This window comes from Manis javanica, chromosome 6, assembly GCF_040802235.1.
Source record: "Manis javanica isolate MJ-LG chromosome 6, MJ_LKY, whole genome shotgun sequence".
NCBI lineage: Eukaryota > Metazoa > Chordata > Mammalia > Pholidota > Manidae > Manis > Manis javanica.
In genome coordinates, this window is record NC_133161.1 from 18,859,199 (window position 1) to 18,886,865 (window position 27,667).

Here is a 27,667-nt window from a genome sequence, read left to right on the forward strand (position 1 = left end):
AATTGATTTTATTTTGATGTTGCTTTTTCAGCTTTCGGAAAATGTGATTGACCGTATGAAGGAAGCCTCTCCATCTGGCTCAAAGTCTCAGCGGTATTCTGGTGCTTATGGTGCCTCAGGTAATGCAGAATTTTAATTTTAGAGTCTTTAGAAGAAAAATTACAGTTGCTAAAAGTTCACTTAATAGTCAAGGTCTTCTGCACTTCTGTCTTTTGCTGTTTGGATGTTTGTTTTTTTATAGGGAATATTAGAAATCAGTACCAGATTTCTTTTAAAACCTTTTATACTGCAAGTAGAATGAATTAATCTACTTTCAAACAAACTTTGGAATATTTGTTTCTTATCTAACTCCTATTAAGTGTTGGAAGATTGTTTCATATCTTTTCATGTAAAATGGATTATTGATAGAAATTTTAGAGATTTAGGAGTAAATATTTATTTAAAAAAAGCATTTAGCTTAGAAAATACTGATTTACTATTTCCAAATTGTGAAATATCTCCAGTGATTTTATTTTCCACTAGATTTCTTCTAAGTTTATAAATGATTTAGTCTTTCACAGTCAGTCTTGATTACTGATGAAAGTAAGGCGTTAAATGAAATCTAAGTGTTGTTTTACCTATAACTCCTGTGGGTTAAAGGATGAAACTCTTTCCCTCTCCTTTCTTCTCTCCTACCCCATCCATTTATTCATCTAACATTTATTGAGCACCTGCTGCCCAGTTTGATGGACGGACATGTTTATTGGTGAAATCTCAAGGAGAAAATAATCAGGATGATTTGTCTTGGACTAAGAATTTTCTGTGTTTATTAGAAAAGATACTGTGTAGTAAATTTGGCTACAGGTAGTGAATATATTGAGAAAGGAGAGATGCTGCCCATATGCTGTTCACTTGGGGACAGCTATGACCCTCCTACTTGTCATTAAATCAGTGACCATGAATTGTTTAGAGCAGTGGGTACCAAGATGAGTAAGAAATAGTTCTTGCCCATATGAAATTCTCATTTAGGAGGTGCATTAAGAAGGGGTCACAGTCCGTTAGTGTTAGATGGAAAGTGACCACTGCCTCCATGCTGGGAGCCCTTTCTTTGGCTTCTGGGCCACACTCCTGGCTTCCTTCCACCGAACCTGCATCCTCATTCTAGTCTTCTTTGCTGATTTCTACTAAGTAATCTCATCTAACTGTATGGCTTATGAGTCATTATGTAGAGGCCCATGACTCCCCAAATTATATATCTAGCTCTGACCTCTCCCCAAAACAAAACGTAAACAACTGCCTACTTGAAATCTCCACTTAGAGATCTTCACCTTAAAATATCCAAAAAAACCCTTTTCTATTCTTCCCCGACTTGCCTCTCCTCTTCGTGTTTCCTGGGAAACTGCATAGGTAGTCTAGCCCAAAAACCTGGGATTTGTCCTTTCCTTGCTCCTTACATTAGGCCACTAGCTAGTACTGTCTACTCCATCTCCAAAACATAGCTGAATGGGGCCCTTTTATGTCCATCTCCACTGCTGCTGTTCTAATCCCAGTAACCGGTGTGCCTTCCTTGCCTTTTGCAGGAGCCCCTTAACTGGCCTCTTGCTTCCACTCCTGTGCCCATATGCTTTCCTCTGCACACAAAGGCAATCTTTAAAAAAAAAAAATTCAATTCATGTCACATCCCAGAGGTGGATCTCTGAGGTACATAAAGAGTATAATTTGATCTGCTTTCCTTGGCCTCTGAGGCACACCATGATTGGTCCCTTTCTGCCTTTTATCTCATCATTCATCATCTCCTACCACCTTTCTTTTACTTTTCCACAGTGACTATTCACCAGAAGATAAGCTCCAGGAACCTTATCCTTTATTTGTGCACAGCTGAGTTCCCAGCTCCTAGGATAGCACCTGGTTCTTAGTTCTTAAGTGTTTGTTGAATTAAATTAGGGCGGATCCCATTATTCACATTAAAAGTAGCTACTCTTCAGCATTCTGAAATACAATTCTATAAATACAGGTGACATTTATGGAATGTCCACTATGTACAAATAATTAAGCTAGGTATTTTAAGAGGACACAAAGACAGGAAAAAAATATCTCAATTCAAAGAGTTGAGAGTTTTTGGGCAGATACAACTAAGTATGTAGAAAGTCAATAAGGAAGATAGAAACATTGTATAAGAGAAACCTGGATGGTTTTAAAATAAGTTTATTAAGTATTTTGGCCTAAGAATAGGTTTTGATATATGGATGTCTTTAAAATTGGAATTTGAACTAAGATATGATTTGTTTTAGGTAGATTTCTATCTACTGTGTTAGGGAGATAGGATGGTGATGATGAAGTAATGATGCAGTGGTGATCCATTAACATTTAAATAATTATAAACACTTACTATGTGTCAGTACTCTGCTATATCCTTGATGTCTTATCTCATTTAATTCTTATAACCCTCAGAGGAAGGGACTGTTAACCAACCCATTTGACTTAGAAGGAAACAGACTTGAAGCAATTAATTTTCATGCTCAGAGTCACACAGCTGGCAAGCAATGGAGATGATGAGTTGGATGATTCAATTCTGTTTGACCCCAGAGCAGATGTGCTCACCACTCTGTTTTATTGTAATCTGAAGACACCTTGCTTCATTTGTAGGAAGGATGTGACAGAAACTAGTTGGAGGGAAAGAGCTCCCTTTTAGTGATGCGCTGCTGGAGTTGAAGAAGGAACCTTCTGTCTATAAGTGATTGCTCGTTCTCCTAGCTTTTCCCCATATGACTCTCAGTCAACAGTGAGTTGAAAGAGAGAAAGTTTTCCTTCTCTGGTTGGTTTCTTAAACTGATACTTTGAGAGAGTGGGTGTGGGTGTGGGGCTTTCCATAATGCTATTGGTATATCCTGCAGAGCCTAACACTGACATTATAATAAACTCTATCTGTGCTGAGCGATCCATCCTTTCCCATTTCTAGGTTTAACGTGACTAAGAACTCTGGTTCGTGACCAGCCTGGGCACTGAAAACTCCTCATTCACAGCGCCAGTGTGTTTTGGTGGTCAGGCTAGAACTACACTGAATGGTAGCCACCAGGCACATGTAGCTATTCAGATTTACATTAAAATTAAGTAAAATGAAATGTTAGCTCCTCAGTTGCACTGGTCACATATCTGTGCTTAGTAAACACATGCAGCTAGTGGCTCCCAAATTGGGCAGTGCAGATATAGGGCATTTTCCTCATCACAGAAAGCCCCATTGCACAGCTCTAGTCTAGAATATATCAGTGCTTGGCACTGTGACTTCATAGGATGATGTTAATGGCACGCTGACTGAGGCTGTGGAGGTCAGTGGCTCTGTTTGTGAATCTGGTTTCCTGCCTTTCCCACACCCTTGCTCCCCTAGGATTGTGGGTAAATGGAAACTTCAGGGAATATTTCTCTGAGGCGTACTATCTTCGTATCAGTCTTTAGCTCAGCTTTCTGACCTGTCTATTATGCGTGTACTGGACATATTCATTCCTCAGAGCAGCTGGAGGAAACCTTTGTACCTTCAGGTACCATACTAATACTTGCCTTTTCCGCCTGCACCACGATGTGAAAGAGGCTCCACCAGATTAACGGCAGGCTCTGAGTCTGTCCCTTACCCATTCCAGCCCAACCCAAGAAAAGAAGATATGACACACTATTGTAAAATGAACTTGCCCTAAGGTTAAGAATGCAATTAGATGATGATTGTGCAAATTAACAAAGATTTATTCTTTTTAAAATAAAAGAAATACGTTTATAAGAGTAGAAAGCCTCAGAGTTTATGTTCCCTTCTTTGTCTCATTTGGGGGTTTTAGTTAGTACTCAGTAGTAGATTTCTTAATATTTGTAGTTCAGATGTGTTATGAAATAATTTTTCAAGTCTGAAAATATATTGATAAAAATGTCACCAGCTTTCTCTACATTTTTCAGTGCCAAGAAAATTATTTATTAAATGTGAGTTGAATTTTTAGTAATTATTAAAATGCTTTCTTCCTCATAGAACTGTTATTCAAATCAGCCCTAGGCTATTCATATGTGTCAATATAGGGCAGTGTATTTAATGGACTAAGAACCTTATGATTTCTGTATGTAGTAACTAAATTTTGTCATATATATATAATTTTGAGAATATAGTTTATGCTGTAAGAAAGTGAATTTCTTTAAAGACTTTACTGAAACTATTTTTTGTCAAACCTTGAGCCAGATCAATGACTTGTTGCAGTAAGTATTTGCATGTAAAACTGTTCAGGCAAAATAATATACTGTGTGACACACAACAGATTGTAATGTCACTTTAATAAATGAATGCACTCTAAAGAACTTAACTGTGTCCTTGCTGCCTCAAATTCTTTGCTGTATTACGTTTTATCTCAACTGTATTGGTTTGCTTTTACACCAGGGAATTTTTTTTTAGGCTGAAAGAAGAGGATACCATTGAACCTAGTTGTAAACTTACCTTTTCATTAACGTCTAGCATCTTTTGATTTTAAAAGTCAGTGTTGGATATTGATTTTATCCTTTCCACCCTGATCCTTTAGTTTTCCTGGCTTACAGTGAGGTCAGACCCTCCTTAATGCTGAGGAAACTGTCCCCAAATCAATATAAAAAAAAGTCAGGAAGTGATATTAGGAGGCTTTCTGTTGGTTTCCTAGGTCACTAACAACCAGATGAGAATGATGAACCTGGAAAAAAGACAAATGAACCCACGTTTACTGTTATCCTCACTGTGCAAGTTTCTCTGTACATATCTTGTCATTGTCAGAAATAAGAAAGATGTGCCGATTTGCATTAAGTATATCACTGAGATCACTAAATATCTGTCAGCCTTAACAAATTACAGGAAAACCAATTTAAGCAGGAAGTAGCTCAGCCCAAAGTAAACAGTGAATTTAGGGAAACAGACTCATCTATATGTTCTATGTATTTTTCTCCTGGAATCTGGGGAAAATAACTTGCCCTCCTAGTTATTTTTAAAAAGCTCTGTAAGGCCCATGTAGATACAGCACTCGGGGGAGAGAGTTCACAGTAAACAAGCAGTGTTTATTCATTTCACTTGAGTCACAAGAACTGAAGGGAGCTGCGTTATCTGCGTTTCCAGCTTTTGATACGTGAAACTTTGTTGATACCAGTGTTTCTGCACTTTTTGTGTCTGTGCTGTAATGGACAGTTTGCCTGACAGTTCCTAAAAGGAAGAAATGAATACATATTGAATTAAAGGTTTTAAATCAAATTCCCTAGTCAGTATATTCTGCTCCTAAAAATAAATCCATAAATAGTCTACCTTTAATGGGTAGTTGAACTCATTGTTAGTTCCATCAGTCAGCAAGCATCAGCGTGACAGTGGTTCTTGACTTCAAGGAACTATTAGTTTGATCAAAGTGTATTTAACATTAGAGTGGAGTGAATAGCACTAGTTTATACCTTTCACCTGCTCAGTTAATATTTTTGAGTAGGTGAATGAATATGTAAGTGAGATAGAATTTATTAGAGGTAGGGAAAGAGCTTTAGGAACAGAAAAAGGCGGCCAACTCCTGGGGTAGGCAAGCATAGGGGAAGTGGACTTGAGCCAAACCTTGAAGATAAGGGGGATGGCGGGGTAGTGTTGAAGGTGTTCCTGGTAGAGTCGGTTTTCAGACGAGATTGATTTTGTTAAAGGGTTGTGTAAGGGATCTCATGGGTGGGAAGGTTAGGGAAGTTAAGGAATTTGATTTTTATTCAGTAGGGCTTAGCGGCTAGTGAGCACTTCCATTTAATTTTAGGATCCCAGTTGGAAAGTTGCATTAGTTGCTACTTCTCAGATATACTCAGATATTAATAACATTTTAATGGCTAAAAATGCAATACCTGTTTTTCTCATTGATATTTTACACTTAACAAAGCTAAATGGCAAGAATAAAATGCTAAGAATATGAGTTTTCTACCATAGTATTAAATAAAACCATCTTCATTTTCATGAAAAAATAAGCAGCCTCAGAAGCATTTTTATTTGTCCTTAATTGGCCTAATAGCAAAGGAAGGGGAGGGGGAGGGGATGGGAGGGGAGGGAAGGGAAGGGAAGGGAAGGGAAGGGAAGGGAGAAAGAAAAAAGCAGCTGCTTGAGGCAGTATAGGGGACAGCATGATTTCTGAGCAGGGAAGGTGAGATGATTCAGATAATGTACAGGATGACTTGGGAAGCAGAGATAGGGAAGACACCTGCTACACGGTTGAGGTGGAATGGCAAAGGCAGAGAGGGATTTGGTGGATTTGGTGACCAAGGCTACATGGCTGGTTTGTAGGAGTCCTTGGCTCACACTTCAATCCTTTTTCCTGGTCAAGGGCACTTTCCTCTGTGCCCCCTGATGTATCACTCTTTGTCCTGTATTTATTTTTGAAAAATCAGCACAAATTTTAATTTGCTTTATTTTAGAATTGAGATGAGAGCACAGAAAACTTAAAAAAATGGAATGACAAATCATTGGCACTGCAGTTTATATTCTATGGCATTTGAGGATGGTCAAAGGGAAGTCATGCAGAAAAGAAGAAGCTGTAGCAGTAGAGGAAAGGAATTATAGAGAGAGAAGCTTAGTAGGTTCTAAAATGTCAGTGAGTCACACTTCCCAGTAATTTTCTGTGACTTAGAACTTCTGCCCTTTGATTTCTTAGTTAACTGATTGACCACTGGCCTCAGCTACTTTTTATTAAATCTTCAGAGGCTCCTGCCCTGTGACTAGTGTAGCATAATTTACTTTGCACTGGTGTTTCCAAGGGATGTGAAATCAAGTGGACCAGAAATTTCCTTGTTCCTAAGTTACTGGAAAGGAGTAGCTCTTTTCTTTCTTTCTTTACAGAAGGAGGTGCACTGCATACTGTGGGTGAGCAGTAGAGCAAATGCTATGGAGTCAGAGTACTCAGCTGGAGGGAAGTAACTTGAGTGACCATGGGGAAAAAGAGAGATATATTAAACTCCCCAGTTTTTGCCACAGTAGATTTTAAACACTAAAGTGACTTGTAGCCTAGTGGATGGTGTTTTCTCACAGAGCAAGTGTTGTCATTGGGCATAACAATCAAGTAAATCATAGATGTCACTAATAGTATATCATAAGCCACAAAGAGCAAACAACTATAAAGTATAAATGTTATAATCATGCTTCAAAGTTATAAAAGAAAATGTCAGACATTGGTTATATAAGCAGCTCTAATGAATTATAAACTATAGGATGTACAATACATAAACATATTATTTTTTATTTAAATTTAATATGCAGTTGTAAAATAAACACTTGATTAACAATATTTTAGCCTGTCTTGGAATTTGATAGATTTTGAGGGCATCGTCTGGATGGCCTAAATCTCTTAAAATAAATTGCCCAAGAGAGGTTGAAATGTACATTTTCCTACTACAAGCAGAGATATTCAAAATCAGTCCATTGACCCTTCCAGCTGTCAACCAAATAGTAGGTTATTGTGGTTGAGGATGATGTTTTTCCTTCTAAAAAACATTAAAAAAAAATAAGGTCTGACCCAGCCTTTCATTTCTTCCCTTTACCCTTTTCTGTCTCCCTGGTTTATTCAGAATTACTCCTCTAGTGCTGTGCATTAAGCCAAATGGGAGCTACCAGGGAACAATAAGTGCTTTTAAGTCCTTTTTAAAAATTTGTTCTGCCCCCAGGACTACTTGACGCTTTGTTGACAGCTGTCAGGGTACTTGAGTGTTCCTTGAAAAGCTTGGGAACCCATGGGGATCATTATAGTAAGGTTCTTCACAAATTTTTTCACACAATTGCTCAGGCATGCTTCAGATGGTGTTCCGGATCTGCATGCCCTGGTTCCTCTGACTGGCTAGTTGAAATAGGGGTTTTAATTAGCCAACATCAGGTGACTGGAGCTTGAATTCACTCTACCTGGTAGTACTGATAGCTATCTCCTTACTTGATGGCGTAAGGTGGTTAGAACATCTCACAGATTGGTGGGGAGGTGGATGGCTGCTGAAAGCCACTGTGTATTGACTTTGTTGACAGGACTTAATTTACTTTGTCAAATAAGTGAGTGCTGCTTCTCTGCTCCCTTGCTCTTTTCTGATTTTATTTTTACTGGCCCACCCCCATTCTGTAGTCCTTCAGTGGACGCCTACAGGCCTTGCACTGCATTTATGAGTAGCACCAGAGCTTTGCTCTGCATTTTCCTTTTTATGGTTTTGTTTTACAGTTTCTCCCATCCCTGGTCTCATTGCCCTAGTCTGGCCACCGTCCTGTCCATCCTGCCTTGCTCTAACAACAGTCTCTTGCTTTGGGGTCCCACACTTCAGTCTGACATCCCCGTCTGTTCTCGCCACCACCCTAGTAATCTTCCCGAAGTGTAGAGCCAGTCATGTCATCCCTCTGTTTAAAACTGGCAAAGACCCTCTTCCTCTCTGGATAAAAACCTGTATTTCTTTTACATAGCTGACAAGGTTGTGCAGGGTCTGTCTCCCACTTTCGTCTCGGCATCGTCTCCCACACCCGCCTGTCTCATGGTGAACCCTGTGTAGATATACTGCAGTTCTTGAGTGCCTTGCACTTGACCTTCTGGCATCTTCTGTGTGAACACTGTTCTTCCAACTATCTACCCTAACCATCCCTACCGCGCCTCCTACTTGCCTTCTGCTTGGCTAACTCTTCCTCATTGTTCAGATGGCTGCCTGGAAAGCTACCCCAGGAAGTCTGACCTGACTCCAAGTCTGAATTCGATGTCCGTCTGGATGGTCCCACAGCACCCGGGGCCTTTCCTGTTAGATCACTGGTCACGTGGTCCTGGAATTGCCCGTTTAGTCACCCGTCTCCCTCAGACACCACAGCTTTGGTTTACTCATTTGTCCTCTTAGGACCTCCTGTTAAAGTACTTCTTTCTGCACGTTCTCTGGCCTTGGTGTTGGTCTCTTTGCTGAGGTGAAAAGCAGCAGTAAGTCTGTCTTTGCTGTCAGTAAACATTGACCTGTTGAGGTCAGATGATTAGGCAAAGTACGGTTAATAAAGTCTCAGAGGGTTGAGGAGATTTCTCCTCCTTCAGGAGCCATTTCCCTATCCTCACAGTGTAGACTTCCCAGACTGATACCTTTCTGAAGACTCCTTTTCTCGTATCACTAAGCTGGCGTACTGATCCTTGTCATAATACATGCTTCATTATGGAATCACGCATTTGCTTGTCTGTTTTTCCTACTAGATTGTGAACCTTTGAGGGCAGGGAACGTTGTTAGCCACCCATAGTGTGTTTATCATAATGTTAGGTGCTCAATAAATGTTACTGAATGAGCTAAAGCAGAGCAGGTCAGTGAAGCCTGGTATGTGTAAGTGTACGTGTCAGCTAGATACAGGGAGGGAAAGGGGTCTTCCATAAATTTGTTGTGCTGGTCATGGGTGTGAGGATCTTCATCAGACTCAGGATGGTGCCCATTCAGTGCTGTGCCAGCTTCGGGTCTTAACTGTTGCAAACCCAGTGAAGTTGTGTTGTAAGAGGTACTTCGAACACCAGCTCATGCAGAGTACAAGTTTGTGGAGGGAGTGGCTAGGAGTAGGGCCCTGATTTGGAAACATTGATTCAAGGCCCGCACCTAGTTATTAACTTAGTTTAGGAAAGAAAATAATCTGTGTAGACTCTGCCAGGTTTTGGGAGTGTCCCCCCAGGAATCTCTGCTCCCAGATCCCTGTACGCGCTTCACTTTCCTTCTCTGTTGGGGAAAAGCTAATCTGACATTAGTCCCTTTGCTCTGAGTTTTAGGATAGGAGCTTTAGATTGGTTAGCTTAGGCCTCTGACTTTAGAAGGGAGCCCCGTAGCCTGGCGGCCTCCTCCAAAAGGACCCTGTACTGTGTTCCTGGTGTCAGATGTCTGGGGCTCCTGAGAGAAGAGCTGCTCTTCTCCTGGGGACTGTCCACACTGGATCTCAGCTTCTGACCCGACTATTACTGGCTTTTTCTTCTTCCTGAAAGGGTGGTCTCGTTGCCCTCACTCACTTACTCAAGTGCTTGGCACCAGCTCTTTGAAACCTGGGGATTTTGGTGTCTGGAAGCTCAGAAACTTAGAGTTTGGTTTGGCTTCGGGATAGGGATAGGAAGGAAGACCATCTGCTTGTGTCCTCTCAGGCCAGGATGGGGAGGACTGGGAGACCAGGCTTCCTCCGTGTTCAGACACACATAAAAAGCTAACAGAAACTAACAGTGATAGGAGAAAGCCTCTAAGAATTTGGCTTAGCACAGATGGACATTTACACAATGTGTGCCATTTTCACCTTATGGCCGTGTGCTCCGGTAACAGTAATGCATACAGCTGTATCAGATTGGCTTTACCCTACATTTATTTGGTAGTTATGCTAAATATTTCAGATATAATTAGGTTTTGCTTTTGACAAAACAGTCACCTCATTATTTTGAAAAATAAGGTAAATATTGATTGCTGTATATCATTTTTGAGGATGGACCTGAGAATGATATGAAAATCAATAACTATAATCAGGGTAGATTTGATTTAAATAAAAAGTATAAAGCAGTATTTAATGTTGACAATTCCTCAGAAACATTTTATGGTTTTATTAATGCAACCAGCTAGGTTTTGGATTCAGAATATCATCCTTCTAATTACTTAAGCAAATTGTTTTGACAAAATATAATTATTTTCACAAAATATCTCCAAAAGCCCTCAGTTCATTTCCGTTCTTAAAATCTGTGCTTTTGGCAAGAAGCAGTGGCTTTAATTCTGTGTGTACAAGCACACTGGCAGACTTACTCAGGTAGATCAACTTTGTCTTCTACTTTTCTGGTAGGAAAAATGAGGCCAGCTGAGCAGATTTTGTTTAATTTTGTAGGACAACACAGATAACCACTGGGCACAATGTATTTCTTTAATTTTTTCTAAGTAACATGTTGACTTCTCTGGGAATCTCATATTGAGCCTATAAACTGCTTTTGTGACATATTTACAAAACTTTTGTAAGGAGGTTGCTTTAATATTCTTTCTTAGAAATTTTTAGAGTGATTATTATAAGATTATAGGGTGTTATAATCCTCTTTTCATGATTATTCTTTGATCTTTGACATATTTTATTAGTTTTTTAATAAAAAAGTTCAAGAAAAACATGGACTGTATAATTAAAAAATAATTTTTATCAAGCCTGATAAACATGCAAATGATAAATTGCTTCCTGTGACTGTGTTTTTTCCTGTCCTATAAACATTATACTTCCACTACCATAGCCATTGTTTCATAACCTGTGTTCAGCTTTTTGCAAAAATGTTTTGCGTCTTATTGCAAAACTGATGAAAGTAAAATTTTAAATAGTGAATTTTAAAAATTGCTCATTATTGCTTATGGGACTTGGAACTGAAACTTTTAAGGCATTGTAATATTTTGATTGAGAACTACCCTCTTCCCTCCATTCAAGTAAAAATCTTCCAGTTGAGCTGTCACAGAGGTTTCCATAGTACTCAGGTCGGCAGCGGTATTTCTGATGTACCTCAGGAGGCATGATTTGTACCAGGCTAACCAGACCCAGGACGGAGGCTGCAAATCACCACCTCTGCTTCCCTGGCAGTGATGTACTGTGATTGCATGCTTTCAGGAACCAGGTTCAAGAGGTAAAGAACCCCAGTTTCTACAAATAGGAAATGTAGTTGAATTACTTCTGAATAGAATGTGTGTGTGGGTATACATGCATGTGTACACAGTATATGTTTAGTGTTCAGAGTTTTTGCCACTTAATAGTTGTGTGATCCTGTGTAAGTTATCTTAGTTTTTCTCCAAAGATAAAATGGAGAGAATAATTTCTCGCGGTTGCCATGGAGACTAAATGAGTTAATGTACAGGTGCTGAAACATAGCAGGTGATCAATAAATGTCCCTTTCTGTTTTTCTTCTTTAACATAGCATCCAAGGTCTAACTTCACTGCTAGCTTTCATACACTCTAGGTTGACTCTACCAACCTTTCTGCCTACCCTCTTTGCCTTTCATTTGGTGTTCTGTGCCCTTGTTCCAACAAACACTGATTTATGTAGTTCTGGCTCTGCCAGATGGAATACTAAGTGCTGGGTCTCATAGATGCATAGAGCAGAACAATTCAGCGTGAGCTGTAATGGAGACGCGTGGTGGGTAAAGAACTGATCAAGGATTAATTCTGCCTGGAAGGCAAGGGTAGACTTCATGAAAGAGGTGGTGATATTTGAGTTAAATATTGAAGGATAAACAGGAGTTTACCTATCAGAAATGATGGGATTGATGGTGAGGGCAATGGGAAGGAGGAAGGGCTTTTCTTGGGAAAAGAAATGGTGGGGGCACCAGTTAGAGTCATTAAGCATTCAGTGATTTCTAGGAATTATAACGTTATAGTTACCGGGAATATAGGTACTGAGAGGGGTACTAGAGTACAAGAAATAAATATGGATAGAATGACAAAGTTAAGGAGAGTGGACCTGCTCCTGTAGGAAATACCTCCAATCCTTGTGTTTTTATAACTTGACTATTTGTGTGTGTGTGTGTGTGTGCACATATGTGATCAACTCAAGATACCTGAAGGCTCCCGGGTCATTTTGTGACCCCTATGACATCTACCTCACCTGTGGAAGGTGCTTAATAATGGGAGGGCTCATGAACATCCCCAGCTTTTTGAAAATACTTTTGACTTCAAAAACATTGTGTTCGATGAAAGAAGTCAGCCACAAAAGACCACATATTGTATGATCCCATTTTTGTGAAATGTCCAGTATAAGCAGATGTGTGGAAAGAACATGGATAAATGGGTGCCTAGGCTAGGTGTGGCAGGAGGAGTGGATGGCAAGGACAGGGAGTGAGTGCTGATGGTTGCCCAACTCTGTAAGTCCACTGAAAGCCGTTACTGCACTGTACACACTATGCTGGTGAATTTTATTGTATATAAATTTTATCTCAAAGCTGTTAAAATGCATTTGAAATCTTGTCAGATTTTTAAAAAGTATCTTCAAATGCATATTTTTTCCCCCTGTGCCCATGTTTACTGTAACTCCGGGGACAGGAAATCCTGGAGAAAAATACCTCCAACACTGAAATCAGTTAAAGGGAGAAATAAAGTTTAAAACCCATTTATTTCTTACAAACTGCAGTGCAGGGCGTTTCTCTTCTCTGGTCCTGCAGAATCAAGCAACACCTCCCCCTAAACTCTCAGGTTCCAATAAGCCCTCCATCGATAAGCCCTCCATCGACCAGCTAATCATCCATTGATATGGAGATGAAATTTCTCCACCCCTGAGGAATGCCTGTTGATATGCAGATGCTCTAAAGCCAGGCAAGATATTCTGGAAATATTATAATTTTATCCACATTTACAATATCCACTTAGGGCCTTGCATTATATTATTTATTATTCTGTTAAAAATTTTGATTTAGAGTGTAGTAGAATGTAGGTAAAGTAGAGCTTCTGTAAGTGGGTACCCCTTTCAGAGTTGCTAGGGTGTGTGAGAGGGAATGAGCCTATGCAGACTGCCCTCATTCTCTGCCAAAGGACGACTGCAGTGAGTTATTTAAGAGTCAGCATTATTGGATATATTTAAGCAGTATATTTTTATTTTTCAAGTTTTTGAAGAATTTGTCATTAGGAAGTAAAGACTTCATGGAAGAGGTGGTGTTTTTTTTATTTTGAGAGGGCATCTCTCATTTATTGATCAAATGGTTGTTAACAACAATAAAATTATGTATAGTGGGGTCAATGCTCAATGCACAATCATTAATCCATCTCAAGCCTAATTCTCGTCAGTCTCCAATCTTCTGAAGCATAACGAACAAGTTCTTACATGGTGAACGAATTCTTACATAGTGAATAAGTTCTTACATGGTGAACAGTACAAGGGCAGTCATCACAGAAACTTTCGGTTTTGATCACGCATTATGAACTATAAACAATCAGGTCAAATATGTATATTCGTTTGATTTTTATACTTCATTTATATATGGATCCCACATTTCTCCCTATATTATTATTATTATTTTTATTTTTAATAAAATGCTGAAGTGGTAGGTAGATGCAAGATAAAGGTAGAAAACATAGTTTAGTGTTGTAAGAGAGCAATTGTAGATGATCAGGTGTGTGCCTGTAGACTATGTGTTAATCCAAGCTAGACAAGGGCCTTAAAACATCCACGGATGCAGATTTCTCTCAAAACAGGGGGGGTGAGGTTCTAAGCCTCACCACTATTGAGCACCAATTTCTCACCTGATGGCCCCCCTGCGACTGTGCCTGTCTTAGGTTGTTCCTCCCTTGAGGAATCTTACCCGTCTCTGGCTAACCAGTCATCTTCCGGGGCCATACAGGGAGATATAAAGTTGGTAAGTGAGAGAGAAGCCATATTGTTTGAGAAGGTTAGCTTTTTACTTCTTTGCAGATTTATGCCCTGTGGCTTCTATGCCCAGCACTTGTCTCGAGGTATCTTTACTGCCTGGAGGAATTATGATGCTCGGTAAATTCGATATGAGGCACGAATTCTATTTAAGGGTTGTAATTAGGAAGGAAGAAGAAAAGCTATAGAGGTAGCATATGGAAGAAAACATGGGAGGATTGATTATTTCTTTGCCATATCTTCTTGAAGAGTACCTTAAGCATGTATAGGTTTTAAACTACTAACTACCTTGCGCACACATATTAACATAATAGGAATACGGTGACATAAACTAAGCAAATCTATAATTACCAGCCATCTCCAGTGAAGCCAAGAAAACCAGTTAGGCACCCTAGGCATTTGTGAGAATTTGTCTATGATATGATGGATATTGTCCAACTGTACTTGAACAGTCTGAGAGAAATCAGACAAAGCAACCCATTTCTGGGATCTGTTCACATCCCATATGTTCTTTTAACCGTAGATAGTCTATAGTCGTAAGATTTTGGAGCGCTACAACTTGCACCTCTCCCAACTCCTGGTTGAGTTCCAACAGTACAGATCCACTCAAATTCGTTGTCTCACTGTATGCACATGCCAGCCTAGACATCTCCCTTCTCATTCCAATGGCAAGTCCAGGAAACGGTGGGGTGGACGCAGCCACAACTGCAGCATCGCCCGGATCCCTGTGGAGGCTTTTTGATGATCATCCCCCGGCACGAGTCCTCCAGAGAGTGCTGATGCCGGAAGCTCCTCCTCATATTGTATCTTAGTTCATTTTCTGGGTAGCCAAGCTAGGCCTTGATCTTCTGCATAAAAACAAACAGACCCTTTGCCCACACTTTGACATGCCCTCTATACCACTGTGTAGAACTCATTGGAGGTCAGCACACAGGAACTGCTTTTTATTTTATTTTATTTATTTTTTTATTTTTATTAAGAGAAAGGAATATTATCAGAAAAGAGTACCTCCATAGCCGATCATCTGACACCCTTTAAGTGATCAAAATTAAGGATATTTAAAGCATGCGTTAATCTTTGATTTACCAATAGTTTTATCCTATCAAGGAGTAATCCTTTTCTTTCTTTTTTTTCCTTTTTTTTCTTTTTAATCTTTAATCTACACTTACATGAAGAATACTATGTTTACTATGCTCTCCCCTATACCAAGTCCCCCCTAAAAACCACATTACAGTCACTGTCTATCAGTATAGCAAAATGTTGTAGAGTCACTACCTGTCCTCTCTGTGTTGTACAGCCTTCCCTCCCCTTTCTCCCTCCCCCCGATGCATGCTAATCTTAATACCCCCTTTCTTCTTCCCCCCCCTTATCCCTTCCTGCCCACCTATCCTCCCCAGTTCCTTTCCCTTTGGTACCTGTTAGTCCATTTTTGGATTCTGTAATTCTGCTGCTGTTATATTCCTTCAGTTTTTCCTTTGTTCTTATACTCCTCAGATGAGTGAAATCATTTGGTATTTCTCTTTCTCTGCTTGGCTTATTTCACTGAGCATAATACTCTCCAGCTCCATCCATGTTGCTGCAAATGGTAGGATTTTCCCTCTTCTTATGGCTGAGTAGTATTCCATTGTGTATATGTACCACCTCTTCTTTATCCATTCATCTACCGATGGACATTAGGTTGCTTCCAATTTTGGCTATTGTAAATAGTGCTGCGATAAACATAGGGGTGCATCTGTCTTTCTCAAACTTGATTGCTGCATTCTTAGGGTAAATTCCTAGGAGTGGAATTCCTGGGTCAAATGGTAAGTCTGTTTTGAGCATTTTGATGAACCTCCATACTGCTTTCCACAATGGTTGGACTAATTTACATTCCCACCAGCAGTGTAGGAGGGTTCCCCTTTCTCCACAGCCTCACCAACATTTGTTGTTTGTCTTTTGGATGGCAGCCATCCTTACTGGTGTGAGGTGATACCTCATTGTAGTTTTAATTTGCATCTCTCTGATAATTAGCGATGTGGAGCATCTTTTCATGTGTATGTTGGCCATCTGTATTTCTGTTTTAGAGAACTGTCTGTTCAGTTCCTCTGCCCATTTTTTAATTGGGTTATTTGTTTTTTGTTTGTTGAGGCGTGTGAGCTCTTTATATATTCTGGATGTCAAGCCTTTACCAGATCTGTCATTTTCAAATATATTCTCCCATACTGTAGGGTTCCTTTTTGTTCTATTGATGGTGTCTTTTGCTGTACAGAAGCTTTTCAGCTTAATGTAGTCCCACTTGCTCATTTTTGCTGTTGTTTCCCTTGCCCGGGGAGATATGTTCAAGAAGAGGTCACTCATGTTTATGTCTAAGAGGTTTTTGCCTATATTTTTTTCCAAGAGTTTAATGGTTTCATGACTTACATTCAGGTCTTGATCCATTTTGAGGTTTACCTTTGTATATGGGGTTAGACAATGGTCCAGTTTCATTCTCCTACTTGTAGCTGTCCAGTTTTGCCAGCACCATCTGTTGAAGAGACTGTCATTTTGCCATTGTATGTCCATGGCTCCTTTATCCAATATTAATTGACCATATATGTTTGGGTTAATTTCTGGATTCTCTAATCTGTTCCACTGGTCTGTGGCTGTGTTCTTGTGCCAGTACCAAATTGTCTTGATTACTATGGCTTTGTAGTAGAGCCTGAACTTGGGGAGTGAGATTCCCCCTACTTTATTCTTCTTTTTCAGGATTGCTTTGGCTATTCGGGGTCTTTGGTGTTTCCATATGAATTTTTGAATTATTTGTTCCAGTTCATTTAAGAATGTTGCTGGTAATTTGATAGGGATTGCATCAAATCTGTATATTGCTTTGGGCAGGATGGCCATTTTGACGATATTAATTCTTCCTAGCCATTAGCATGGGATGAGTCTCCATCTGTTAGTGTCCTCTTTAATTTCTCTTAAGAGTGACTTGTAGTTTTCAGGGTATAGGTCTTTCACTTCTTTGGTTAGGTTTATTCCTAGGTATTTTATTCTTTTTGATGCAATTGTGAATGGAATTGTTTTCCTGATTTCTCTTTCTATTGGTTCATTGTTAGTGTATAGGAAGGCTACAGATTTCTGTGTGTTAATTTTGTATCCTGCAACTTTGCTGTATTCCGATATCAGTTCTAGTAGTTTTGGAATGGAGTCTTTAGGATTTTTTATGTACAGTATCATATCATCTGCAAATAGTGACAGTTTAACTTCTTCTTTACCAATCTGGATTCCTTGTATTTCTTTGTTTGTCTGATTGCCGTGGCTAGGACTTCCAGTACTATGTTAAATAACAGTGGGGAGAGTGGGCATCCCTGTCTAGTTCCTGATCTCAGAGGAAATGCTTTCAGCTTCTCGCTGTTCGGTATAATGTTGGCTGTGGGTTTATTATATATGGCCTTTATTATGTTGAAGCACTTGCCCTCTATTCCCATTTTGCTGAGAGTTTTTATCATGAATGGATGTTGAATTTTGTCAAATGCTTTTTCAGCATCTATGGAGATGATCATGTGGTTTTGTCTTTCTTTTTGTTGATGTGGTGGATGATGTTGATGGATTTTCGAATGTTGTACCATCCTTGCATCCCTGGGATGAATCCCACTTGGTCATGGTGTATGATCCTTTTGATATACTGTTGAATTCTGTTTGCTAATATTTTATTGAGTATTTTTGCATCTACATTCATCAGGGATATTGGTCTGTAATTTTATTTTTTGGTGGGGTCTTTGCCTGGTTTTGGTATTAGGGTGATGTTGGCTTCATAGAATGAGTTTGGGAGTATTCCCTCCTCTTCTATTTTTTGGAACACTTTAAGGAGAATGGGTATTATGTCTTCTCTGTGTGTCTGATAAAATTCCGAGGTAAATCCGTCCGGCCCCGGGGTTTTGTTCTTGAGTAGTTTTTTGATTACCATTTCAATTTCTTTGCTCGTAATTGGTTTGTTTAACTTTTGTGTTTCTTCCTTGGTCAGTCTTGGGAGATTGTATTTTTCTAGGAAGTTGTCCATTTCTTCCAGGTTTTCCAGCTTGTTGGCATATAGGTTTTCATAGTAGTCTTTAATAATTCTTTGTATTTCTGTGGAGTCTGTCGTGATTATTCCGTTCTCATTTCTGATTCTGTTGATTTGTGTTGATTCTCTTTTTCTCTTAATAAGTTTGGCTAGAGGCTTATCTATTTTGTTTATTTTCTCAAGGAACCAGTTCTTGGTTTTGTTGATTTTTGCTATTGTTTTATTCTTCTCAATTTTGTTTATTTCTTCTCTAATCTTTATTATGTCCCTCCTTCTGCTGACTTTAGGCCTCATTTGTTCTTCTTTTTCCAGTTTCGATAATTGTGATGTTAGACTATTCATTTGGGATTGTTCTTCTTCAAGTGTGCCTGGATCGCTATATACTTTCCTCTTAAGACTGCTTTCGCTGCGTCCCACAGAAGTTGGGGCTTTGTGTTGTTGTCATTTGTTTCTATATTTTCCTTGATCTCTATTTTGATTTGTTCATTGATTCATTGATTACTTAGAAGCATGTTGTTAAGCCTCCATGTGTTTGTGAGCCTTTTTGTTTTCTTTGTAGAATTTATTTCTAGTTTTATACCTTTGTGGTCTGAAAAACTGGTTGGTAGAATTTCAATATTTTGGAATTTACTGAGGCTCTTTTTGTGAGCTAGTATGTGGTCTATTCTGGAGAATGTTCCATATGCACTTGAGAAGAATGTATATCCTGTTGCTTTTGGATGTAGAGTTCTATAGATGTCTATTAGGTCCATCTGTTCTAGTGTGTTGTTCAGTGCCTCTGTGTCCTTATTTATTTTCTGCCCGGTGGATCTATCCTTTGGGGTGAGTGGTGTGTTGAAGTCTCCTACAATGAATGCATTGCAGTCTATTTCCCTCTTTAGTTCTGTTAGTATTTGTTTCACAAATGCTGGTGCTCCTGTGTTGGGTGCATATATATTTAGAATGGTTATATTCTCTTGTTGGACTGAGCCCTTTATCATTATGTAGTGTCCTTCTTTATCTCTTGTTACTTTCTTTGTTTTGAAGTCTATTTTGTCTTGATATTAGTACTGCAACCCCTGCTTTCTTTTCACTGTTGTTTGCTTGAAATATGTTTTTCCATCCCTTGACTTTTAGTCTGTGCCTTTCTTTGGGCTTGAGGTGAGTTTCTTGTAAGCAGCATATAGATGGGTCTTGCTTTTTTATCCATTCTATTACTGTGTGTCTTTTGATTGGTGCAAAGTCCATTTACATTTAGGGTGACTATTGAGAGATATGTACTTATTGCCATTGCAGGCTTTAGATTCGTGGTTACCAAAGGTTCAAGGTTAGCTTTTTAGTATCTTACTGCCTAACTTAGCTTGCTTATTGAGCTATTATATACACTGTCTGGAGATTCTTTTCTTCTCTCCCTTCTTATTCCTCCTCCTCCATTCTTCATATGCTGTGTGTTTTGTTCTGTGCTCTTTTTAGGAGTGCTCTCCTCTAGAGCAGTCCCTGTAGGATGCCCTGTAGAGGTGGTTTGTGGGAAGCAAATTCCCTCAGCTTTTGCTTGTCTGAGAATTGTTTAATCCCGCCATCATATTTAAATGATAGTCGTGCTGGATACAGTATCCTTGGTTCAAGGCCCTTCTGTTTCATTGTATTAAATATATCATGCCATTCTCTTCTGGCCTGTAGGGTTTCTGTCGAGAAGTCTGATGTTAGCCTGATGGGTTTTCCTTTATAGGTGACCTTTTTCTCTCTAGCTGCCTTTAAAACTCTTTCCTTGTCCTTGATCCTTGCCATTTTAATTATGTGTCTTGGTGTTGTCCTCCTTGGATCCTTTCTGTTGGGGGTTCTGTGTATTTCCGTGGTCTGTTTGATTATTTCCTCCCCCAGTTTGGGGAAGTTTTCAGCAATTATTTCTTCAAAGAGACTTTCTATGCCTTTTCCTCTTTCTTCTTCTTCTGGTACCCCTATAATACGAATATTATTCCTTTTGGATTGGTCACATAATTCTCTTAGTGTTGTTTTGTTCCTGGAGATCCTTTTATCTCTCTCTCTGTCAGCTTCTATACGTTCCTGTTCTCTGGTTTCTATTCCTTCAATGGCCTCTTGCATCTTATCCATTCTGCTTATAAATCCTTCCAGGGTTTGTTTCCCTTCTGTGATCTCCTTCCTGACATCTGTGATCTCCCTCCGGACTTCATCCCATTGCTCTTGCATTTTTCTTTGCAACTCATCACATTGCTCTTGCATTTTTCTCTGCATCTCTGTAAGCATGTTCATGATTTTTATTTTGAATTCTTTTTCAGGAAGACTGGTTAGGTCTGTCTCCTTCTCAGGTGTTGTCTCTGTGATCTTTGTCTGCCTGTAGTTTTGCCTTTTCATGGTGATAGAGATAGTTTGCAGAGCTGGTACGAGTGACTGCTGGAAGAGCTTTCCTTCTTGTTGGTTTGTGGCCTTCCTCTCTTGGGAGAATAGCGACCTCTAGTGGCTTATGCTTGTCAGCTGTGCGCAGACAGGGCTTCAGCTACCTGCCCTGTTGGTTTGAAGTTTATCTCCGCTGTTGCTGTGGGCGTGGCCTGGCTGGGGCTGCTCGTCCAAAATGGTGGAGCCCCATTGGAGGGGGAGCGGCCGGGAGGCTATTTATGTCCATAAGGGGCCTCTGTGCCCCCTGTTACCCAGGGGGTTAGAGTGCCCATTGATCCCCAGATTCCCTGCCTCTGGGCTAAGTGTCCTGTCCTGCCCCTTAAAGACTTTCAAAAAGCACTCTCCAAACCAAAACAAGAACAGCAACAATGAAAGAGAAAAAAAAATAAAAGGGAGAAACACGTGATTTTCTTTGTCCTCAGGTTCCGGTCTCAGGCACCCGCTCACCGGTCTTGCTGCCCTGTTTCCCTAGTATTGGGGTCCCTGTCTCTTTAAGGCTTCCAAAAAGCACTCGCCAAAAAAAGGGGAAAAAACGCACAATTTTCTTTGTCCTCAGACGCCAGTCTCAGGCATCCGCTCACCGGTCTTGCTGCCCTTTTTCCCTAGTATTGGGGTCCCTCTCCCTTTAAGGCTTCCAAAAAGCACTCGCCAATAAAAAAAAAAAACGCTGCCGTTTCTTTGTTCTCCTGCGTCAGCCTCAGGCACCCGCTCACCGGTCCTGCTGCCCTGTTTCCCTAGTATCCAGGACCCCACGCATGCACTGTGTCTGTGCTCTGGTCCGGAGTCCTGGGGCTGGGTGTTCAGCAGTCCTGGGCTCTCTTTCCCTCCCTGCTGATTTCTCTGCACCCGCCAAGGGCCGGGGGGAGGGGTGCTCGGGTCCCTCAGGTCCAGGGCTTGTATCTTACCCCCTTCGCAAGGCGCTGGGTTCTCGCAGGTGTGGATGTGGTCTGGATGTTGTCCTGTGTCCTCTGGTCTCTATTTTGGGAAGGGTTGTCTTTGTTATATTTTCATAGATATATGTGGTTTTGGGAGGAGATTTCCACTGCTCTACTAACGCTGCCATCCTGGCTCCGCCCCTTCGAGGTGGTGTTTTATATAGAAAGAAATACAGTGTTTGCAGAAGTAGAAGGAATGGTGTTTTTTTTGTGTTGCCATCAGTATAAGAGAGAGGTACAGTTTGTTTTTACCCTATTGATCTTGTATTTCTGATTAACAGGTATTTTATTTTTCAAGTCTTTTATAGTAAAACATTTATGAAGCCATACATGTTAATAACACATATGCCCTTGGATTGATTGTTTAATGTGATTTTTCTTTTTCTGTCACATTGTAGGAACTAGTAGTTTCTGTGCTGATGGAGCAGCAGGGAGCACCCATTCTGGTGTATGCTCGCTCATGCACAGTTTAGCCCTCTTGAGAAATGAACAAATGTTGTAGCCAAAAGTTATTCATCATGCAGTCTATCCACAAGAAATCTTGAATGAAATCATCATCAAATAACTTGAATAAAACAGTTGTTTCCTGACACTACATCACCAAATGTAGTCGCTTAGGACATTTTCCATTATTATATGTGCCTTTTTCTCTTATGATTGCCAACTATCTTAAAAATTGGGATGTTTCAGATTAATGTTTTGGGAAGGCTGATAGATCTTCTGGACCCTAATTTAACATGAACAGTGGCAGTGGGTAGCTTTTCCCCATGGATCTGATTGTTGTTAGGGTTTCTTCACAGTGTCCAATAGCAAAAATACTGCATTTATTTTTCTTCACTTACCCTGCAACTAGCAGAGTGTCAGCCAGTGCTTCATCCCAGACTAGATCAGTAGGTCTTTCCAAGCAAGCATGGGAAAGCTTACCAGACCAGAGAGAGCCAGCAGCCTCAGGATTTCATGGGAGATTTTCCCAGTTGTCCCACATAGACTCCCCACTCCTCCTGTGTGTGACCCAAGAGGTTGCTCAGGCATTGTGGCTTGGTGGAAGGAGCATGGGTATTGATAGATTCTGAAAGTCTTGACATGTCTGAACCTGGGACTTCAGCTCTGCCCCCTGGGATCAATGTGTTGAGATTCTGTAAACCTGAGTATTCTCAGATTTGTGATGCCCAAGAGTGAAAGGGGCTACATGCTAAAGTCATTGCCCTTTCTTGGGCAATCCCCCATTATTGGACAAAGGAACTGAGAATGCATTTTCCTGATGAAAGAAAGGTAATTCCTCAGGCTTACAACGGGTTTTTGTGTTAACGTGGAAACCCAAATACCACTTCACTTTTTAATGATGAATGGACAGTGAGCTTTGGCACCACTAAGGTGTTGGCACCTTCCCATAGCCTGCAGTCAAAATTGACTCCCCTGTGCAAGGAGGGGCCTTCTATGTGCCTTGTGAGAGAGCTTGAAATGATTCATTTTGGATTCTAATACTTGAGTTCAGATACTGTTTCTATGTAGTTCTGGTTGAAACAAATATTTATACACATACTTATATACAGATATATGTGTGTGTGTGTATTATCCATCAACTGTAAAATTAAGTGTCAACCACAGATACATTAGTGTGGACATTTAAACATTTTAATTAGTAGTTGCTGAAGGTTTCTTGCAGTACAAGGCCAACATCAAAAGCAAATTTTCTCCTGTTTGCTGTTGTGCCCAGGGAGGGCATGACTGGACAGCAAATTGAGAGAGTTATAATAATTTACCTTTATAATAGTTTATATAATTCTGCTTGGCTTTTGTCTGTCCATTTTTCTAAGTGTGATGGTGGCTCTTTTTTTCTACATTTCTCTTTTTCAAGAGTATTTATTGCATTTCTCCCCATTAAACTTTAAGTAAGAGGGAAAATTTAGCATATGTATATGGCACTGAGTTCATGCTGTGTCAGGCTGTTTCTCAGGGAGGGTGAGAGCCTACAGAAGTCTGTTACCGTGGAGTTAGTAGAGGCGCTGTAGTGCAGGGAGGAGAGCTCTGGCTTTGGGAGCAGGATCCCTTTGGCTTACTTGGGACAGTTTCCTCATCTATAAAATTGGTACTACTTATTTCAGGGATAACCTAATGTCTAAAACATTGTTCAAAAAATTGAGACATTTAAACTAGTGTGTTACAGCATTGCTGATTGGAAATGAGAAGATCTAACTTCTATTTCAGTCTTTCTACCAAATCGCCATTTTTTATCTTGGGTAAGTTTTTTTAATTTACCGGGGCCTTAGTGTTCTTCTTGTCTATCAAATGGGGGAATAGTCTCTTATTTCTGAGATTTCTTGGATAGATTGTCAAGTTTTCAGATAAGAAACCATTCATCTTTGTATACCAATACTGTTACCTGGGCAAAACATTTTTTGAACAAATGACTGAGTTTGCAGCTATGTATATTTAGCCCTTGAATCATGGTTATGTAGTTATATAAAGTTACATTATAATTATGAGCTTACTTGTACACAACATTTAGAAATGGAAATTGTCTTTTTTTGAGGTTTGTCCCCAAGCAATCTGAAATACATATTTACCTAAAAATTCATTTGTACATATGCATGTGTGTGTATGCTTATATCTAATTATAAAATTTGAGAATTAGGTAAAAATGCATAAAAATGATCAAGGGGAAAGAATATGCATTTTAAAACATATCTTGCTTTAAAATAATTTGTTAAATTATTTGGATATGAAGCTCAAAATAACTTGGCCAAAGAAAGCAGTTGCACCTTATAAGTTTAAAAAGATCACTCCAGAGAATTAGGGAAAAATAGTAATTAAGAGAGTACTTTCAAGATTGGTAGGTCTAAATTTAACCTACCAGCTGTGTTTTTGCTTGTAGGAGTATGTGTGTGTGTCCTGCTCTGTTCACTGGAAAGTTGCCTGCCCTGTTATGAGCCAGAAACATTTTAAGATGGAGATAGAGATACTGTCTTCTGAAATGTAACCTAAAGAAGTGGCTGCTTGAATGTTGCAGTGCCCTGCAGGTCTGCAAGAAGTGCCTGAAGAAGTTTAAAACTGGCAGGTGTAATGTTCAGGGTACAGCATAGCTGTGATCTGTTTCTAAAGGAGATTTTTCAAGAACATAACCATAACCTTCTCCTCTGGGTTGAAATACTGTTTCATTGAATCTAAGATAACGTTTGTTTTGAGATACACCATTATTTTATGCTCCATAAAGACATAACCTTGGCAATTAAGCTACGATAAAATGCTTTCTTATCCATTAGGATGTTCATTTTATATTTATTGGAAGGACATTGATTAAAAAGGAAAATTGAATTGAAATGAATTGATTACAATATTCTTTTGTTAATTTTTAATTTTGATATCATTAATACACAATTACATGAGCAATACTGTAGTTACCAGATTCCCCCCATTATCAGAATTCACATTCAAAGTCTGAGTGTTTGAATCACTTTCTGATTCCCAAGTAGTCTATGTCAGTGTATTTCCACATGCTCTCACCTTCTGTACCATTAAGATGTAGCATTTCTTAAAATAGTGCTTTTCTGTCAACTCTGGAGTTTTCTCCTAAGCTGCCGACATTCATTTTGCATGTTTTTCTTTCTTGAGCTTACATAGACCATGTCATGGACTATGTTATGACTGCTGCCTGGTCCACAGCAACAGTAAGGTGCTATCGATACCAGAGCTGTTAAAACGTGAATAAATGTGCAACTTAGATCCAATGGAATATGGCAGTAGTGCATTAGTTGTGAGGGGACTTGGACCAAGGAGTCACCATCCAGAGGTTAATAGTGGAGGTGTAGAATATAGAGTATTTTTAAAAAAAATTTAATTGGTTAATATCATAGTTAAGGATATTGTTTCACATTGAAACACTTTTATCCTCAAGTCATTTTAATGTACAACTCCCTTTTTCTTTTTCATGCAGAATCTTAATAGAAACTTTTACCTGAAAGGAAGCCCTGTTCTTTCTATCCTATTGAAACATCATTCAAACATTCTTAGTTATGTATAAATTATGAGGAATACAAAGATGAGTGAGTAATTATTGATGTTAAATGAGAAATGGGAATAAACACAGCTCTCCAAGTATTTATCAATGGTTAAATGACAAATGGGAATAAACACAGCTAGCAAGAATACAGCATAGGCTTTTGAGTCTCAGTATGGGTGACATAGCATTTACTATGCTTCATTTACTTATATAAGTGTTAGTAAGCCTGTTTTTCTTTTTTTAATACATGGTAGACCACATCACCATGTAAATGGAACTGAAAAATTCAGTAGGATAAAATTGCTGGGCACAATTTCCCTTAGATTTACTGAGTTTGCCTTCAGCACATTTAAAAATCATGTGTCTAAAGAAATATGGTAACTAAATGTGTATGATCCTGGATTAGATCTGAATTAGGCTTTTTTTCTTTTTCTTTTTTAAAGACATGTATGTACAGTTGGCAAAATAGAGTAAGGTCTGTGGATTAGTATTTTAGACTTAATTTTGATCATTGTGCTATAGTTAGATTGTCCTTATATATCGGAAATCAGACTGGAGTGTATTTAGGGGTAAAAGGCACGTCTGCAACTGTCACATGTTTGAGAAGAAAATTGTGTGTGTGTGTGTGTGTGTGTGTGTGTGTGTGTGTGTGTGTGTGTGTGTGTGTGTATGTATGTAGAGAAAGAAAGTGATAAAATGTATCTGCGTTCATTGGGAAATCTGGGTGGAGGGTATATGTGGATTTTTTGTAGTATTCTTGCAGTTTTCCTGTAAGTTTGAAATAATTTCTAAGTAAAAAGTTATGAAGTTGAAAAATAATTGCTAAAATACCAGGTGTCCAATACTTTAAATTGACACACTGAGTTTATGTGACTTTAGAGCAGATATGTACATATTCGAAAAATATTCCACTCTCTGGTTAGAGAATTGCAACATATCCTTACTCCCCTTCCTTGCTTTTAGATTTGAAGCACTCTCACTTTGTGATTTATATGTATTTTGAGGCTTGCTTGTGGAATATTTGCATATATGTTTCTGTATTATTGCTGTTCTCTAAATACTGTTTTGTTATTGTGTGTGAGAGGTTTTAAGTGATTTTTTGGGGGGGACAGTTTCCTACACTTATTCTTTGATAGTGAATTCCCAGTGATAGTGAATAGCTGTTTTGCACATTTAATTCAGAAAGGAGACCTCTCCTTACTGCTTTCTAAATTAACTGCTCTGCTCCCCTTGCCTCTTAACCCTTGCCTTACTTGTCACTCTCTCCGCATTAGGCCAGATTCAATTCAGTAAAATCCTGCCTCTTCCAGGAACACCGCCCCTCCCCAATCATCTCTATGCAATGTTTTTTTTTCTCCTACTTTTGCTAGTTTTTTAAAAAAACTGTTCAATGTTGTTCTATGATGGATTAAAATTACTGTTGTTTTGTGGTCATTTAAAGTTATATGTGCATATTGTTTCCCAGCCTAATGTCTGGGTGCTGGCAGGGGCATATTGTTTTCTTTTCATGCCTGAATTGATACCCACAGCTCACCGATGCTGTTTCTATAAGGCAGTTCACAAATTGATTTTATCTGAGTTGGTAACTCTTAACCAGATCCAAAATACAGCTCCTGTGGTTGACTTTTTTGGATATCTGTATCTTTCACCTCTTCCTTTTAATGTCCCATTTCTAAAGATTAAAAATTTCTTTTTGCCTACATTAGTTAAGGTAGTATATTCATAATTTATCCAGGTCACTTGCTCTTTTAAATTCAGACATCACAAATAAGCTGGACTTTTTTCCACCTGAAATTAGATCTATGATTGTTAAAATGTGTAAAACGTATTTGAGCAAAAAAAGCATTCCAACATAATTTATACATGTGTTGTAGTCTGGCAAAAACATGAAGTGATGAGACTGATTTTTGCTTGAGGATAAACCACATTTGCATCTTAATATATTGTTAATATTTCTCCTGTTAACTCAAAAAAGTAAGGTAACTTCTTGAGTGACAAGAATTTAGAGGATTATGTA

At 39.2% G+C, this 27,667-nt stretch overlaps 1 protein-coding gene across 3 annotated transcripts in view; it reads left to right on the plus strand.

Moving 5' to 3' along the window:
• The window catches only part of CHCHD3 (coiled-coil-helix-coiled-coil-helix domain containing 3), a 279,592-nt gene that overhangs the window by 12,487 nt on the left and 239,438 nt on the right, over window positions 1-27,667 (plus strand). For all 3 annotated transcript variants that reach the window (XM_037019634.2, XM_037019632.2, XM_037019633.2), the window contains exon 2: window positions 32-119. In XM_037019634.2, the coding sequence (XP_036875529.2) occupies window positions 32-119 (88 nt within the window). The remainder of the gene's footprint in view (window positions 1-31; window positions 120-27,667) is intronic.